General features: G+C 35.5%; 1 protein-coding gene across 2 annotated transcripts in view; it reads left to right on the top strand.

Annotated features, from left to right (window-relative positions):
* LOC122208713 (zinc finger protein 420) overlaps window positions 1-19,828 on the top strand; it is a 122,350-nt gene that overhangs the window by 55,702 nt on the left and 46,820 nt on the right. Inside the window, exon 5 of one of the 2 annotated variants that reach the window (XM_042920079.1) lies at window positions 4,517-6,078. In XM_042920079.1, coding sequence (XP_042776013.1) covers window positions 4,517-6,078 — 1,562 coding nt within the window. Of the gene's footprint in view, window positions 1-4,516; window positions 6,723-19,828 lie in introns of those variants that run through there. The other variant, XM_042920078.1, reaches the window with a different exon arrangement.

Here is a 19,828-nt window from a genome sequence, read left to right as displayed (position 1 = left end):
ATTGGCACAAAAACAGACACCTGGATCAATGGAATAGAATAGAAAACACTGAAGTGGACCCAAAAATATATGGCCAACCAATCTTCAACAAAACAGGAAAGATTATCCAATGGAAAAAACAGTCTCTTTAGCAAATGGTGCTAGGAGAACTGCATAGCAACATACAGAAGAAGGAAACTGGACCACTTTCTTACACCATACACAAAAGTAAAGCATCGCTTATCATCAGGGAAATACAAATCAAAATCATAAGGAGATATCACCTCACACCAGTCAGAATGGCTAAAATTGACAACTCAGGAAACAACAGATGTTGGCAAGGGTGTGGAGAAAAGGAAGCCCTCTTACACTGTTGGTGAGAAAGTAAACTGGTGCAGCGACTCTGGAAAACAGTGTGAAGGTTCTTCAAAAAAACTAAAGATAGAGCTACCCTATGACCCAGCAATTGCACTATTAGGAATTTATCCAAAGGATACAAAAATGCTGATTTGAAGGAGCACATGCACCCCAATGTTACAGCAGCGCTATCAACAATTGCCAAATTATGGAAAGAGCCCAAATGTCCCATCAACCGATGAATGTATTAAGAAGATGTAATACATACATACATACATACATACATACCCACATACAATGGAATAGTGATATATACATACATACATACATACACACATACACACACACACAATGGAATACTACTCGGTGATGAAAAAATCATGAAATCTTGCCATCTGCAACAATGTGGATGGGGTATTATACTAAGCGAAACAAGTCAGTCAGAGAAAGACATATGATTTCACTCATGTTGAATTTGAGAAACTTAACAGATGAACATAGAGGAAGGGAAGGGAAAATAAGATAAAAACAGAGAGGGAGTCAAAACATAAGAGACTCTTAAAGACAGAGAATGAACTGTGGGATGATGGGAGTGGGTTAAGTGGGTGACAGGCATTAAGGAGGGCACTTTTTGGGATGAGCACTGAGTGTCATATGTAAGAGATGAATCACTGGGTTCTACTCTTGAAGCCAACTACACTGTATGTTAACTAACTTGAAAAAAAACAAAACAAAACAAAATAAACATAGTTTTGGTATATGATCCAGCAATTGTGCTCCTAGATATTTACCCAAATAAATTGAAAACTTTTGTTCATACAAAAACCTGCACATAAGTTTACAGAAGCTTGTTCATAATTGCCAAAACTTGAAAGCAACCAAGATCCCCTTCATTTGGATAAACAATGTAGTTAATCCATACAAAGGAATATTATTCAGAAATGAAAAATAACTATCAAACCATGAGACCATGAAAATGCTTAGTGTCTTGTTAAGTGAAAGGAGCCAGTTTGAAGAGTTTACATATTTTATGATTCTAACTACATCACATTCTGGAAAAGGCAAATAGTAGAGTTGGTAAAGCAATCAGTGAGAAATAGGGAGGAGGAATAACTAGGTGGAGTACAGGGGCTTTTTAAGTAAACTATTCTGTGCGATACTGTAATGGTGAATACATGACATTATGCATTTGGCAACACCCATATAACTTTACAACACAAAGAGTGAACCCTAATGTAAACTATTGGATTCAGTTAATAATATATCAATAAAGCTTCATCAGTTATAACAAATGTACCACACCAGTGCAAAGTATTAAGATATTAATAATAAGAGAGTGGCAAGGAAAGAGAGAACTCTGACTTTTGGTCCGTTTTTCTATAAACCTAAAACCTAAGACTGCTCTAAGAAAATGCATTAATTAAAAAAAAAACAAAGTAAACTATAGCATGAGTTCATACCAGTATTTCCAATTCATATTCTTAATTATAGGCTTTTTATTTAACCCTTTTAATGATCTTATATCTGTATCCATTTTCTCCCATGCTAAGAGTCCCAGTTATCATGAACACTAAAAATTATAGGATTGGAATATCATATAATTACTTATTTTATCCTATCTTATAAATGTAAGTCTCTAAAAGAAGATCAGCATTACTACCAATAGTATGATTACTCAAAACAGTTTGAGTCAATTGTTTTGGCAATTCTTTTTTCCCCCCATGTATATTTCAGTCAAATTACTATATTTGAAAGTTATTTGAAATAATTTCTTTGGTTATTCCAACAATTGTAAATAGTGTTGTTTTTTTAATTCAGTATTTTCCACTTTTACACTGTACTTGTTATAATTTGTTTTATAATAACAGAAAATATTTATGTAGCTCCAAAGTGAAATTTACAAAACAAGTTGTATTGAAAGAGGTCTGACTTCTATCCTTGCCCCCCCCACTTATTCCTTCTTCACCCTGCAATCCATCCCCCCTTTAAAAAAATAAAAGCAAATGTACTTTATACATGCATACTTACTCTTCTCCCTTTCTTCCTAAGAGAAAAGGCATAACTATACATGCTTTTCTCGCATACACATTTTCTCGCAATTAATAATGTATGTAAACAGCATTTCATATTAATATATTCCCCTTTTTTAACTGCTGCATAGTACTTTGTGATGTGGGTATACCATGAATTACTTCCATCAGTCATCTAATGGACAATTGGGTTATAGTTTTTAAATTGTTTTAATGTTTATTTATTTTTGAGATAGAGAGTGCACAAGTGGGGAAGGGACAGAGAGAGAGGGAGACACAGAATCCAAAGCAGGCACCAGGCTCTGAGCTGTCACCGGAACCAACGTGGGGCTTGAGCTCACAAACTGTGAGATCATGACCTGAGCCAAAGTTGGATGCTCAACTAACTGAGCCACCCAGGCACCCCCAATTAGATTATTTTTTATCTCTTGCTTTAACACATTGTGCTTCAGTTTTTGTGCATCATGTTTTTGACATTTTGTTAGGGCAATTTTGGGATTGATTTCACAGAAGTGGAGTTGTTAGATCAAAAGATATATGTAATTATGCTAAATACTGCTGTATTTCCTTTCATAGGTTCCTTTGTACCATTCATATTCTTACTAGTAATGTCTATAAGTACCAATTTCCTTACAGTCTTGCTAATAGTATTTGATGTCACATTTGGAAATGCCCTATTCCAAGAGGTAAGAAATAGCATCTCTGTAGTTTTTTAAAAGTACTTTATTAAGATATATTTCACATACTGTACAGTTTACCCATTTCTGTAAACAGTGATGACTTTTATTATATTCACAGTCTCATATAGCCATCACAATTTGAGGACATTTTTATCACTCCAGCAAGAAATCCAATATCTTGTAGTAGCAAGATACTCTGTATCTCTGTCCATCCCCAGCCCTGTTCAGCTACTGATGTTTCTGTCTATGTGGATTCGCCTACTTTGCATAATTCATATAAAAGCAGTCATACAATATGTGGTCTTTTGTGACTAGCTTTTTTCACTAAGCATAATGTTTTCAAAGTTTATTCATATTGTAGCATGTGTCAATATTTTTATTGCCAAATATTCTATTGTAAGGATACACCACATTTTTACCCATTCATCAATTAATGAGTGACTTGTTTCCACCTTATGCTTATTATGATTAATGCTGTTATGGACATTGTTTTCGTGTTTTTATATAGATATGTGTTTTCAATTCTCTTGGCTCTATACTTATGAGTGGATTTTTGGGTTATGTGGGAACTCTATGTTGGACACTTCTCTTGGGCATATAACTGGGAGTAAAATTGCATGGTAATATGGAAACTATGTTAACTTTTTGAGGAAGTACAAAATTGTTTTACAAAGCAGCTCTACCATTTTACATTCCCATCAGCAAGCTGCAAGGATTCCAATTTCTTCATATCTTCACCTCTGTTTAGCTTTAATTTGCATTTATCTTATGAGCAAAGTTGAGTATATTTTCATATGGTTAAAAGCTACTTACATTACTTTTCTATCAACTGTCCCATTTTCTTAGACTATTTTTACATAGTGTTGGTGCCCAGTTTTATATGGTAGTCTTTTTTTTCTAGTCTAATTTTAGAAACTGTTTATATATTAGGGATATTGCAACCTGGCAAATATTTTTTCCAAGTTTGTCATTTTACTTAACCTAACCTTAACCGTGTTTTTGACATGCCAGCCTTTCTTTTTTCTTTAACCATAGTGCAGTCATTTTTATCAAATTATGACTAGGAAAGTTTTCCCCATTCCTAGTTTATAGAAGAAGTCCCCCAAATTTTATTCTAATTATATGTATGTTTTCATTCCTGTAAATATGGATGTCTGATCCATTTGGAATTTATCCAACTGTAAGATATGCAGAATTAATGCAGTTTTCTTTTTTTGATGTGTTTATCTGTATGTTTATCAATTTCATTTATTAAAAAGAGTTCATGTTTTTCCTACTGATTTGAGCTGCCAGCTTTTATTATGTACTAAGTTTGCACTTATAACTGTTTCTGGATTTTTCTTTTCTGTTCCATTGGTTCCATTGACATCTTATGACTATGATACTCAATTTGAGTCTACTGTTTCTACCTTAGAAATTTCATTTTTCAAGGAATATGAAAATAACATTTTCTTTCTTTTTACCTTATAGCCTGGGAATCCAGATGTGAGACCAAAAAGCTGTTCTCAACAAAAGGAATTTATGAAATAGAATCATCTCAGTGGGAGATCATAGAACAGCTTACAAGACTTAAGTGTGATTGTAAAAGTCTTCAAGATGATAGGGAATGCAAAGACCAGTTTGAAAGCCAATTGGGAAATAAAGAGGGATTTTTCAAGCAACTACTAATCACTTGTAAAGGAATCCCCAATTTTAGCCAGACTGCATCCCTTATGTTAAAACAAAGAATTAATTTTCCTGAGAAATCCTATGAATGTGAAGCATGCAGAAAATACTTTATCCATGGCTTTCAACTGACTGAACATCAGAAAGTTCATTCTGATGAAAAATTCTATGAATGTAAAGAATGTGGACAGGCCTTTATTCGGGGTTCAGAACTTACTTACCATCAGAGAGTTCATGTTGTTAAGAAACCCTATGAATGTAAGGAATGTGGAAAAGCCTTTATTTGTGCCTCACAGCTTACTTATCATCAAAGAATTCATACTGGGGAGAAACCTTATAAATGTAAAGAGTGTGGGAAGGCCTTTATTCGTGGCTCTCACCTTACCCAGCATCAAAGAATTCATACTGGTGAACGACCCTATGAATGTAATGAATGTGGTAAGGCCTTTTTTCGTGGCTCTCAACTTACTTACCACCAGAGAGTTCATACTGCAGAGAAACCCTATCAATGTAAAGAATGTGGAAAGGCCTTTATTCGTGGCTCCCAACTTACTGAACATCAGAGAATTCATACAGGTGAGAAACCCTACGAATGTAAGAAATGTGGGAAAGCCTTTAGTTATGGATCACAGCTTACCCTGCATCACAGACTTCATACTGGTGAAAAGCCCTATAAATGTAAAGACTGTGAAATGTCCTTTATTCGTGGCTCACAACTTACTGAACATCAGAGGATTCATACAGGTAAGAAACCACATGAATGTAAGCAGTGTGGGAAGGCTTTTAACTATGGCTCACAGCTTATTCGACACCAGAGGATTCACACTGGAGAGAAACCCTATGAATGTCAAGAATGTGGGAAGTCATTTATTCGTGGCTCACAACTTACTGAACATCAAAAAATTCACACTGGTGAAAAACCTTTTGAATGTAAGGAATGTGGGAAAGCCTTTATTCGTGGCTCACATCTTACTCAGCATCAGAGGATTCATACTGGTGAAAAACCCTATGAATGTAAAGAGTGTGGGAAGGCCTTTATTTATAGCTCACAACTGACTCAGCATCAGAGAATTCATACAGGTGAGAATCCCTATGAATGTAAGCAGTGTGGGAAGATCTTTATTTGTGCCTCACAACTTACTCTACATCAGATTTCTCATTCTGGTAAGAAGCCATATGAATGTAAAGAATGTGGTAAGGCTTTTATTCGTGGCTCACAGCTGACTTACCATCAGAGAGTTCATACTGGTGAGAAGCCCTATGAGTGTAATGAATGTGGGAAAGCCTTTATTCGTGGTTCACATCTTACTCAGCACCAGAGAATTCATACTGGTGAGAAACCATACAAATGTAATGAATGTGGGAAGGCCTTTAATCGTGGCTCACAACTTACTCAACATCAGAGAATTCATTCTGGTGAGAAGCCTTATAAATGTAACGAATGTGGTAAGGACTTCAGACGTCATTCACACCTCACTCAACATCATAAACTTCATAACTGAGAAAAACTTTATGAAAATATAAATTTATTAAATCCTTTGATTGCTCATTGATACTCAGCTTTGGAATATCAGAAAATTCAGATTATCAAAGTGGGAATCCTTTTTTACTTTCATCCATAGGTAACTCTATCAGAAAATTCAAACAGAGAGAGGCTAGTGTAATATAATGGAGAATCAGTTTCCATCATTTTTCAATCTTTGTTAGACATTGGTGAATTTATACAAGAGCACAACCATAAAATGTAGAGTTTTCTTGTTTGGCATCATTCTCTTGTTCAGCATGATCTGAACTCCACCATTTACTACACATGTATTCCTTTGGAAAAAGCTAGTTAACGCCTGTTTGCTTTAGTTTTTTCATTTATAAAACATTAAAATCACTCTCATTATAATGATTTAAAGATGCAAATACATAAAAAGCCTTAAAGCAATGTGTAATACATAGTTTATAATAAATAAATATTAGTTATTACTGTAATTGTGTTTTTCAGTATTTTAAAATTGTTTCCTTCTGGGCTCAAGAATCATCTTATTTTTTTTTTTTAATTGAAGTATAGTTGACATACAATGTTATTTTAGTTTCAGGTATATATCATAGTGATTTGACAATTCTGTACTTTACTCAATACTGACCAAAATAAGTGTCATTACCATCTGTCACAATACCACAGTATTGCAGTATTATTGACTATACTCCATATGCTGTACTTTTCATCCCTATGATTTGTTTATTTAATTAATTTATTGATAGATTGATTTTATAACTGGAAGTTTGTACCTCTTAATCCCCTTCACGTATTTCATCCATCTTCCAAGCCCCCTCCCCTCTGGCAACCACCAGTTCTCTGTATTTATGATTATATTTCTATTTTTGTGTTTTGGATCCCAGATTAAGTGAAATCAGATGGTATTTGTCTTTCTCTGACTTATTTCACTCAGCATAATGTCCTTTAAGTCTATCCATATTGTTGCAAATGGCAAGATCTCATTTTTTTATAGCTGAGTAATATTACATTGTATATACATACTACATCTTCTTTATTTATTCACCTGTTGATGGATATTTAGGTTGCTTCCATATCTTAGCTATTGTAAATAATGCAATAAACATTGGGGTGCATATATCTTTTCAAATCAGTGTTTTCATTTCCTTTGGGTAAATACTGAAGTAGTGGAATTACTAGATAGTATGGTATTTCTATTTTTAATTTTTGAGGAAACTTCATATGTTTTCCACAGTGGTTGCATCAATTTACATTCCCACCAACAGTGCAGGGGGGTTTCTTTTTTTCAGTATTTTAATTGTGTACTATTATAGAATTCAAATGAGAGGAAGACTTTTCAAATATAGTACATAAGGTAAATCTTTTATCATTCTTACTAATCATCAGATAAATGATTTTGGAGCAGAACGTCCTCATATAATTAATGTGAGGTTGTACCTCATTCTGAACATTAAAATTCTTACTAGAAGGAAACCTTAAGGAAAAAAATAAGTTTTTGGGTGTTACAAATGAAGCTATTTATGAACATTTGTGTATAGATTTTTATGTGAAAGTAAATTTCCATTTCTCTGGTATAAATGCCTAAGAGTACAATTTCTTGGTCTTACACTAAAGTCACGTTTTCTCATACAAGAAATGGACAAAGTATTTTCTAAAATTGCTTTACCATTTTACATTTACACCAGGAGCATATGAGTAACCCAGTGTTTCAGCATTTGGTGTTGTCATCACTTTTTGTTTTAGCCCTCATGTTAGGTATGGTGATGTCTCTTTGTGGTCTTAATATGAATTTCCCTAATGGCTAATGATGGTGAACACCTTTTCATGTGCTTGTCATCTGTATATCTGTTTTGGTGAAATGCCTGTTTGTGTCTTTTAGTCATTTTTGAATTGTTTTATTTTTCACTCCTAGGTTTTGAAAGAGTATTTTCTGTATTCTAGATGATAGTAGTCCTTTGTTATGTGGTTTGCAAATATTTTCCCAGGTGCGTAGCTTATCTTTTTTTTCCTTTTTTTTTTAAGGGTTTTTGTTTGTTTGTTTGTTTGTTTGTTTGTTTTGAGAGAGACAGAAAGTGTGTGTGTGTGCAAGCAGGGGAGGAACAGAGAGAGAGGAGACACAGAATCCTAAGCAGGCTCAGCACTATCAGTGCAGAGCCCCACGTGGGGCTTGATCCTGCAAACCATGAGATCATGACCTGAGCCAATGTCAAGAGTCAGACACTTAACTGACTGAGCCACTCAGGCACCCCTTTAAGAGGGTCTTTTGAAGAGCAAAAGTTGTCAATTTTGATAAGGTCTGCTTTACCAGTTTTTCCTTTTATGGATCTTGCTTTGCTGTCAAATCTAAGGATTCTTTGCCTAGCCCACATCCTGAAGACTTTTTTCCTATGTTTTTGCATAAATTTTTCATGATTTTATGTTTTACACATAAGTCTGTGATACACTTTGAGTTAACTTTTCATGTATATTGTATGCTTTAGCTTGGTGTTCTTTCTTAATTTGTTTTGGCTTATGGATGTCCGTTTACTTTAGCACCATTTGCTGAAAAGTCTGTGTTTCCTCCATTAAATTGCCTTTGTACCTCTGTCAAAAATCTATTGAATGTATTTGTGTATATCTTACCTCTGGGTTTTCTCTTCTATTCCATTGATCTATGTATCTATCTCTCTGCCAATATTACACTGCCTTGATTATTGTCATTTTATAGGATGTGTTTTCTTTTTTATTTTAGAGAGTGTATGAGCAGGGTGGGGAGCAGATGGAAAGAGAGTGAATCTTAAGCAGGCTCCGTGCTCAGTGTGGAGCCCAACACGGGGCTTGATCCTATGACCTGGGATCATGACCTGAGCCGAAATCAAGAGTCAGAAGCTTAACCAGCTGAGCCACCCAGGTGCCTCTATAGGATGTCTCATGAAAAATATTTTTATAATGATGTAAAAGTAATGTAGCATGTGCTACCTTAAAACGATTTGTTTTGAATCCTTTTACTAAGGACCATATCTCTGTGTTAATTTAATTCCACAGATAATATGTTAGCCTAAAATTTCCTGTAGTAATTTCAAGTAATGCTAGAACTCAGATGGTATTAGAAAGAAAGACTGTGTGATCAAACAAGCCTGTAAATCATGGCATATTTCACATCACTTTTTTTTAATATAATTTATTGTCAGATTGACTTATATACAACACCCAATGCTCATCCCAACAAGTGCCCTCCTCAATGCCTATCACCCATTTTCCCTCTCCCCCCACCCCTGTCCATCCTCAGTTTGTTCCCTGTATTTAAGAGTCTCTTATAGTTTGCCTCCCTCCCTCTCTGTTTGTAACTATTTTTTTTCTCCTTCCCTTCCCCCATGGTCTTCTGTTAAGTTTCTCAAGGTCTTTTTGAAGCAATAAGTTCATTGTATTTCATCAGGGCTGTAATAAATATTGTAGTAAAGCAGCTTTTTCAACTTCACCTCATCATGTGCCAAACTTACTTGACCATAAATCCCTTCTTATAATGCCTATTAATATCTTTTGCATGTGAACTATTTTTGTAAAGACTGCTCTAGCTGAAAGAAATAATCTCAGGGGTGGAAATTCTAAACCATTATAGCTTGAGGCCCACTAAGTTTATGAGAGAGCAAGTTGCTTTCTCTGCAAACCAGTCACATTCTTCTTCTACATATGGGACCCTTGTCCTTTTAAAAAAGGGAAATCCCTCTATGTAATGATCTTCCTTCACAGTCCTTTCTTACTCTTCCCTATACCCCACTTCTTAGTTCAACTTAATGAGATATTGAAAACAAAAAACAAGAAAACAGGTTTGTGGGATTTTAGAAGCATGGTAATAAAATAAATGGCTTTATCACGGATATATCTAGTCCATAAATCAAGCTTTCAGAATTAGAGGTTGTTTTTTTAAGGTAAATGGTATAACAAATAGAAGAATAAAGATGGTCAAGTGGACCATGGTGCCATTACTTTGTTCTCTACTTCTAATGGTTTTTTACTTATTCTCAAAAGAAGTGTTAGAAATTAAACTTATATTTTTATGTAGTTTTTCTTATCATATTGGACTGAATTGCCTTCTGAAATTACATAATGCAATTACCTCCAAAATGAGAAATTATAGCAAATATACATAAAGGAAAAAGAAAATATGGCTTCCTAAACTAACATGTTAGAAGCCTCATTAATACTTTTCTGTAGCTTTCTGTATGCTGAAATGTACATGTTTATACATGGTTCTTTTTTTCATGGTTGTTTGTGGATATTTATATATTTAAAAAGGATCACTATATGGACATCAAACTGTGACTTTTCCTATAAAATACATCATGGACATCATTCCAGGTACATATAAATCTAACTTACTCATTTTAGTGTTAGTAGCTACAGAATACTACGTATGTAGAAGTATTAATATGTTCATATTGTTTATTGATGAATGTTTATATTGTTTCCACTTCCTTGTTGCGTTAGACAATTGTCAATAAATATCTTTATACATAAATACTTGCATATATATGTTTTTATTTCTGTAAGATAGATTCTTACATCAGGTAGTATGTGTATTTTTTTTATTATAATAGCTAGTAACATTACTTTCCAGATATAGTACATTCAGTCCATCAACACTGTTTGAGTTGCCCATTTTCATTTTCCCACAATTTAACAGCACTCGGTGCTCTTTGTCAGTCTTTCTGATGAAAAATATGTCATTGCTTTAATTTTAATTTATTTAAATATTGGGTATATTGAGCATGATATCATTTGCTTACGAGCCATATGAATTTTCCGTAAATTACCTATTGATAGTCTGCGCAATTTCTATTGTACTTTTTTCTTTCATTAATTTGTAGAAGTTTTTTGTGTTTATGGCTATTATCTTTATCATATGTGTTGTAAAAATAATTTTTCAGTCTGTTTTGTTTTTTAATATATCCTTTGTCATAGATTTTATTTTTACTTTTATGGAATGAAATATAATCTACATAGAGTGTTTCCTACATACACCCCAAGATTATTCACATTTTCCTAAATATCTTCTAATATTTTTTTTATTTTAAAGTCTTTTTAAGCTAAATTTCCCCCCAAATTTTTCTACTGAAGGTTTCTAAAACTACAGGAAAGCTAAAATAATAGTGCAGTGACTATCCATCACATCCTAGGTTGACTTAGTTGTTAACATCCTGCCACATCTTTATTAATTTTATATGGAGTTATTTTTATTTTATTACTCCTACTTTATTAGGAGTTACATTTCACTCCTAAATACTTCATGCATAATCTAAAAATAAGGAGATTGTCTTAATTATAAGAGCACGATATTAGAAAATTAAAAATAATTCCATAAGTTCCCAAATTATCTCAAAACTGGCTTATGAAATGTTTTTCCAAACAAGGATCTGATCGAGGCTCTCATCTCATCTCATTCTTTTAGACACTACCATTTTTAGAATCTAGGCTTAGCAGAATGTCCAACTTTTAAAATTTGTCTATTTCCTCATGAATAAATGCAGGAGAAGCAGTTTTGGTAAAAAATAAATAGAATGATGATATGTACTTACTATAGCAGAAGATACACTGTGTAGAATATAAAGTATTAAATATAATTATATAAGTAAAATAAGTTGTCCTAGTATTGGTACTGCTAAATTTGTTCACTGATTAAGGTAGTGACTACTAGACCTTTCCATGGTATACATAATAATTTTTAACTTTCTGATTAGTATGCAACGAATGGGATGGGTAAATTCTTTTGAATAGTTCAGAAAATGCGACAAGGTTCTCATGTATTATGTAAAATTAATACATGTTAACATATATGTTTGCTTCATATTTTTATAGTAAATATATGAAACATTAACTATGAATGTCAAAGACCCATTGTTTCTCAAACCTTTTCCTGAGGCAGCCCTATTATAGATTTATCTATTTATTTATGTATGTATGTATGTTTATTCATTTTTGAGAGAGAGAGGATGAGTGGAGGAGGTGCAAAGAGAGACAGAGGATCCAGAGCAGGCTCCATGCTGACAGCAGTGAGCCCCATGTGGGTCTCCAACCCACCAACTGCAAAATAATGACCAGAGCCAAAGTCAGATGTTCAACGGACTGAGCCACCCAGGTACCCCTATAGATTTAGTGTGTATAATTCTAGCCCATATATAGGTATCTATCACTTTTCCAGATCTAATTTATTCCCTAAATGTGTTGGATGGCTAATTTTTATTTTTTCAAACTATTTTATTTTAGAGAGCACATGAGCAGGGGAGAGGGGCAGAGGGGGGAGAGAGAGAGAGAGGGAGAGAGAATCTTAAACAGGCTCCATGCTCAGTGCAGAGCCCAAAGTGGGGCTCAATCCACAACCCTGGGATCATGACCTGAGCCAAAAGTAAGAATCAGATGCTTGGGGCGCCTGGGTGGCTCAGATGGTTAAGCCTCTGACTTCAGCTCAGGTCGTGGTCTCACAGTATGTGGGTTTGAGCCCTGCGTTGGGCTCTGTGCTAACAGCTCAGAGCCTGAATGCTGCTTTGGGTTCTGTGTCTCCCTCTCTCTCTTCCCTTCCCTGCTCACACTTTGTCTCTCTCTCAAAATAAATAAACACTTTTAAAAAAGAGAGAGAGATGCTCAACTGAGCCACCTAGGTGCCTCTGGATGGGTAATTTTGAAGTGGTAGGAGCCATTTCTTAGTACTGTGTATTTATCTCATTCCCAAACTCCACTTTTCTTAATGCAACTAAGATACTCTTTATCATCTATAAAATAATCCACTAAAAACTTATGAACATAAAGCATTTAAACACGTGATTCTTTTTTTTTTTTTTTAACATTTATTTCTTATTGAGAGGCAGAGACAGAGCATGAGCATGGGAGGGGCAGAGAGAGGAGGAGACACAGAATCTGAAGCAGGCTCCAGGCTCTGAGCTGTTAGCACAGAGCCCAATGCAGGGCTCGAACTCACAAACTGAGATCATGGCATGTTCTCTAATTAAACCCAACAAAGATATAATGTAAAAAATACTCTAAATTAAATGTTGGTAGTGCTCCTGAACACATAGTGGAAGTGAATTGGATTCTATAAAGGGCTACATGCTTGGAGAAATGATAGTGATAGTGAACATGTTTAAACAGAAATAGAAGTCTGAAACAAACAAAATCAATTAGGTTGGCCGAGATGTGACCACAATACTCTACATCCTATCACCCAGACTTGCTTCAATTTAAACTTTTTACATAGTATGAGAATTAAGATTAATTATTGAGGTTTTTATTCAGATGGTGCATGTGGGGTAAAAAATTTTAAACACTGAATATTTGGATAATACATGTTCAAATCATGAGAGATAATGTATATGTACCTATTAACATGTTATTTTGCATAGTTTATAATTTCCTCAAATGATACTACCTTTCCATAAATTTCCTTATTTATTTTTGAGACCTATTCAGGCTGAGATATACAAATAAACTTTATTTTTGTGTCTGGACTAATATTCCATTACATATATGTTACAGTTTATCTGTTTCTCCTGTCAAAGTTTTTAATCCACAGCAGAGTTATAGCTAGTTTAAGTAGAAAGGGGTTTATTAAAGGATAGTTTTCAGAATCTCAGGTGTGAAGGTGAGGGCAAAGGATCAAGGACAGTAAAACCAAGAGAAATCTTGGAACACATCATTGGGCTAGTGGAAAAACCATTGTCACTACCCCTGCCACTCAGTCCCCATGATTCTGAGAACTGGCTCTACCAGGGCTTCAGCCAATGAGAATCAAAGACTGTTGCCACTGTGTTGATAGGTGTAATCTCCCTACGTGTGACTCACAGTGCACACTAGTTTCCTGTTTTGGGTAGTTGAATCTGGTTAAAAAGAGATCATGTATGGAATTCTTACCACAAGATATCCTGGAATATATAATGGTTATCATTTATAGAATGTTTATAGTGCCAGACAATATTCCTTAGAACATGTCTACTTACCATTTGTACATAAACTTACTGAATCCTCACACCACCTGTATGTAGAAATTGTTATCTCCATTTTAGGTGAGGAAAGTGAGGCACAAGGAAATAAAATAACTTGGCCAAGTTTGCAAAGCTACAGTGGCAGAGCCATGATTCAGACCAAACTGTGGAGATACTTATGAAAATGATGGCAACTCTGTTTTCATAATGAAGCACAATATTGCTGGCAATGCTTTTCCACATAAAGTACTCTCTTACTGGATCTGAGAAAATAGAAGTTTTTATAGCTAACTTGGAGTAGTCTGCTTCAAGTCTGTACACTTAACCACTTTTCTGTACTGCCTCTTTACTGTGTGCAGCTAATTAATAGGTTGGATCCTTGGCAACTATTTTTATTGCCTGGTGCCCACTTAAATTTATTCAGTGAATTCACTGAGGTTGGTTCTTCCACCAGATGAAACATGGGAACTCATTGGTTTCAGTCATTCTTAGGCAATCCAGTATATGAAGACTTCAAACTTTATCTTTTGAGGCTTCTCCTTAATTACATTTCAGTCTGTTGCAGTCTCCATCAGGGAAGGAGAGTGATAGAAATAACTTGTCTTTACCATGGTAGTACTTTTACTCATCACTTAGTTGGCTAACTAGTTTTTTTTTTAGGTTTTTATTTAAATTCCAGTTGGTTAACATACAGTGGAGTATTAGTTTCAGGTGTACACTTTCGTGATTCAACATTTATATACAACATGTGATGCTTATCATCAACTGCACTCCTTAATCCCCATCACCTATTTAGCCCATTACCCCCTCCACCTCCCCTCTGGCAACCATCAGTTTGTTCTCTATAGTTACTAAAAGTTGGTTTCTTGGTTTTCCTCTCTTTTTCCCCCATGACTGTTTATTTTGTTTCTTAAATTCCACATATGAGTGTAATCATATGGTTTTTGCCCTTCTCTGACTGACTTATTTCGCTTAGCATAATACTCTCTAGATCTATCATGTTGCAAATGGTGTTAATTTCTGATCTCTTCAAGATTAGACCTAAAATAAGGAAAAGGGTTCAGGTAATTTCTTACTTGACTGAAACTGTGTGATTCAACATTGTGATTATCTGCAATTGGCAGATATTTATAGATGACTACCTAATGGAATGCTTTTGTGCATTCTTTGGAGAACAGCCAGCAGTTGGGAACTTGCAGTTCCTTTTAAAAATTGTTTTATTATTTTTTATTTTAGAGATGGGGGACAGAGGGAGAGAATCTCATGTAGGTTCCATGCTCAGTACAGAGCCCGACACGGGGCTTGATCCCACAACCCCAGGACCACAACCCGAAGTCAAGGGTAGGACGCTCAACCACTGAGTCACCCAGGTGCCCCTACAGTTCCTTTGATTCAGACAAATGTATCTCCAGCCCTTAGGATTTTAATAATACTTCTAGATTCTCTATGCTAAAGTTTATTCAATTCTCTAAGTGGCTTTCCTTTATTAGACCTGGGGCCACATCTGGTCCTTGGGAAACATTCATGCATTCTTATTCTGGATACACTCTGAGATTGTTGGCTGATGGAAAAGCAGCATTAGTCAACCCTTCCCTTGGCATTTAGATTTCTCCAGGAAGTCAAACAACATTCCACTTTGGTCTCAGGTTGTAGTGAGCTAAAATCAAGAGTCAGACACTCAACTGACTGAGCCACCTAGACACCCCCATAGGTTGAAGTCGTAATCCCAGTCACCTTAGAATATGACTTTATTTGGAAATAGGGTCATTGCAGACATAATTAGTTAAGATGAGATCATACTGGATTAGGGTAGGCCCCTAATTCAATGCGACTGGTATTGTTATAAGAATAGATTAAGACATTTAAGATACAAAACAGATGAACGTAAGGGAAGGGAAGCAAGAATAATATAAAAACCGGGAAGAGGACAAAACATAAGAGACAAATATAGAGAAAGAGGGTTGCTGGAGGGGTTGTGGGAAGGGGAATGGGGTAAATGGGTGAGGGGCATTAAGGAATCTACTCCTGAGATCATTGTTGCACTATATGCTAACTTGGATATAAATTAAAAAAATAATAATAAATTCTTTAAAAAAAGAAAAAGGAAAAGAAAAAAGAAGAATAGATTAGGACAGGGGCATCTGGCTGGCTCAGTCAGTAAAGCATACAACTCTTGATCTCGGGGTCATGAGTTCAGACCCCACATTGAGTGCAGAGCTTACTTAAAAAAAAAACAAAAAACATAGATTAGGACACACATGTACGGTGGGAAGATGATGTGAACACACAGGAAGAAAATAGCCATCTACAAGCCAAGGAGCATGAACTGGGACTGATCCTTCCCTCACGGCCCTCAAAAGGAACCAGCCTTGCCAACATCTTGATATCAGACTTGTAGCCTCCAGAATTATGAGACAATGATTTATGTTGTTTAAGCCACACAGTTTGTGGTGCCTTGTTATGGCAGTCCTGGAAAACTAATATAGCATATTACTCCTCAATAAAGTTGATTTGGAAAAATTAAAAACACTCTACGGAAACTAAAAAGAAAAAAAGTTATGATCATAAAGGTCAGGATATTGTTATATTTAGGATAAAGTGTTGGAATAGTGATTGCAAGGCATTGGTGAAGGGCTTTTGGGGAATTGGCAATGTTCTGTATCTTAACCAGGATACTGCTTACATGGATGTTTAATAATAATTTATTATGTTATACTCTTATACTGTTAATGGGAATGCAAACTAGTGCAGCCACTTGGAAAACAGTATGGAGGTTCCTCAAAAAGTTAAAAATAAAACTACTCTATTGTCATAGACTCTGGGTCTAAAGTTCTCTCTTGTCTAGCAAAAGAGCGGACGCAGGATTGAAAGCAAGAGACGGCTAATGTCTGGGAAAAGACATGAACCCCGAATAAGGGTCCTTACCCCATTTTTATTAGGATCAGAAGGCTTACAAACATGGTGATGGACGTGTACAAAAGGCAATGAATCTGTGAACATTTACTTGTGGACATGAGGAAAAAGGAGTCTTGAAGATACCCGTGGTTAGGGGTTTAGGTTAATACAAAACAAAATCCAGGCGCTGGGCAGTCAGGAGAAAGGTTGTTTACAGCGGACATGAGGCAGCACCTTGGTTTATCTTGGCTAGCCTGGGGATGAGACAGATAGGGGGAATAACCTCAGGGTTGACAAGGCATCTTTTCTTTTGTTAACCATCTCCACTCCGGCTGCTTTGCCTGCTGTGCAGCAGTCCATAGTCCAATTCACCAATTTACCTAACTTGGCTCTATTCTCCCGTGAAAGCAGCTTTTCTGCTATAGTACTAAATTGGGGGTGCTTCCATCCTGAATATCTAATCTTGTTTATTTCATATACCTATGTGTTGGGCAGCTTTGCACCATTTCTATTTCAGGCCTTTGCCTCTCCCTATTTTGGGGGCTCTGCACCCACCTCTCTATTTTGGGGTGCATCTGCACCTCCCTAATCCTGGCACCTTTGTGCCTCCCTATTCTTGGGGTGCCAATCTGATTTACCCAAACTCGGGTGTGAGCATTTTATGACTTTGTATTTCTTTATGCCTTGTTAACTCATTGGTGTAAGCCCCGGGGGATTCCTAAGCTTATCCCCCACGCTCTATGATCCGGCCATTGCACTACTAAGTATTTACCCAAAGAATACAAAAATACTAATTTGAACGGACACATGCACCTCAATGTTTATAGCGGCATTACCAACAATAGCCAAACTATGGAAAGAGCTCAAATGTCCACTGAGTGATGAATGAATGTATGTATATATACATACATTCAGAATATTACTCAGCCATAAAAAGAATGAAATGTTCCATTTGCAATGGCATGAATGGAGCTAGAGTGTATTATGCTAAGTGAAATAAGTCAGAGAAAGACAAATACCACATGGTTTCACTCATATGTAGAATTTAAGAAATGAAACAGATGAATAGAGGGGAAAAAAGAGAGATAAGCAACCATAAAACAGACTCTTAACTATAGAGAACAAACTTAGGGTTGCTGGAGGGGAGGTGGGGGGGATGGATTAAATGGGTGATGGGTATTAAGGAGGGCAGTTGTTGCGATGAGCACTGGGTGTTGTATAGAAGTGATTTATCACTGAATTCTACTTCTGAAGCTAATATTACACTATATGTTAACTAACTGTAATTGAAAAACTTGAAAAAAAAGTCATACATTTATGTTTTATGCATTTTTGATAGTTTGTTATATTTCACAAGATAACTGGTAGAAAAAAAAGAACCAAAAAACCCACAGGGTAGTAAGGCTAGAGTTGGGCTGGCAGGAAGGCAGCAACTTATATAACAAAATGGGGGTGGAATGGGAGAGTTTTTTAAAGTATGATATAGGCATTAAAAGGGCAATGAAAGTTATGCCTATGGCTCTAAATTTATGATTCTGAGCCATTTCACAATGTATGAAAAGAGTTAAATGAGAAAGAAATGAAAAATGAAACTGTGTGTCAAATAGTTTTGGTAAGACCAGAATTCTGAAGGACTGAATACATAAACAAATAACTATAAGAAAGCAGGTGAGGTAAAGAATAAAAATGCAAGTAAAAAGGAAAATAATCATGAAAACAAAGTGCAAAGGAAGTGGGGATACTTGGTATCCAGAATATAATCCCCTAAATTTCAATAAAAAGAAAGACCTGATGTATAAGAAATATATTGAAGTGCCATCTAGGTATCTGAGAAGTTATAGCAACTACCACTCAAAAGACTGGGACTTTTAAGACAATAACATTGGAAAACATTTCAGAGGTGTTATCTTCTAAACAACTGTTATGTGACTTTGTACCATTCACACATGTGTCAGTCACTTATCTGAACATCTTAACATTTCTTTCTCTACAATCCAAGGCTTTTCTTTCTGCTCCAGCTTAAAAATGATATCTGGATTGGTGAGTTGATAGTCTATTCATTAACAGATATATTGGGGTGCCTGGCTGGCTCAGTCAGTTTAGCATCCTACTCTTTTTTTTTTTTTCAATATATGAAATTTATTGTCAAATTGGTTTCCATACAACACCCAGTGCTCATCCCAAAATAGCATCCTACTCTTGATTTTGGCTCAGGTCATGATCTCTCTGTTCATGGGATCGAGCCCCTCCCCCCCAACCCCATTAGGATCTATGAAGGATCCCTATTAGGATTTATGAAGCTAAAGAAGAGATTTCAGATTTCTTTAATTTTTTTAATGTTTATTTATTTTTGAGAGAGAGAGGGAGACAGAGTGAGCAGAGGAAGGGCAGATAGAGGGAGACACAGAAACCAAAACAAGCTCCAGGCTCTGAGCTGTCAGCACAGAGACTGACATGGGGCTCGAACTCATGAACTGTGGGATCGTGACCTGAGCTGAAACCAAGAGTCGGACACTTAACTGACTGAGCCACCCAGGCACCCTGAGATTTCAAATTTCTTGAAAAAAAAAAAAAAGTCATGAAGACCAGATTTTAACTTTCCTTCTTATAAAACTAACAAAATAACAAAAAACCAAAAACCTAACTTCCAAAAGAGTACAGAATAAGAAAAAAATCATTTGTAATGGAAATAAGAAAGTGAGGCATCCTTACTTTCATACATCCTATACTTTGAGGACTTTCTTACAAAAATAATACAAATGG

This window comes from Panthera leo, chromosome E2 (assembly GCF_018350215.1).
Source record: "Panthera leo isolate Ple1 chromosome E2, P.leo_Ple1_pat1.1, whole genome shotgun sequence".
Taxonomy (NCBI): domain Eukaryota; kingdom Metazoa; phylum Chordata; class Mammalia; order Carnivora; family Felidae; genus Panthera; species Panthera leo.
This window is presented reverse-complemented; position numbering and strand designations above follow the sequence as displayed.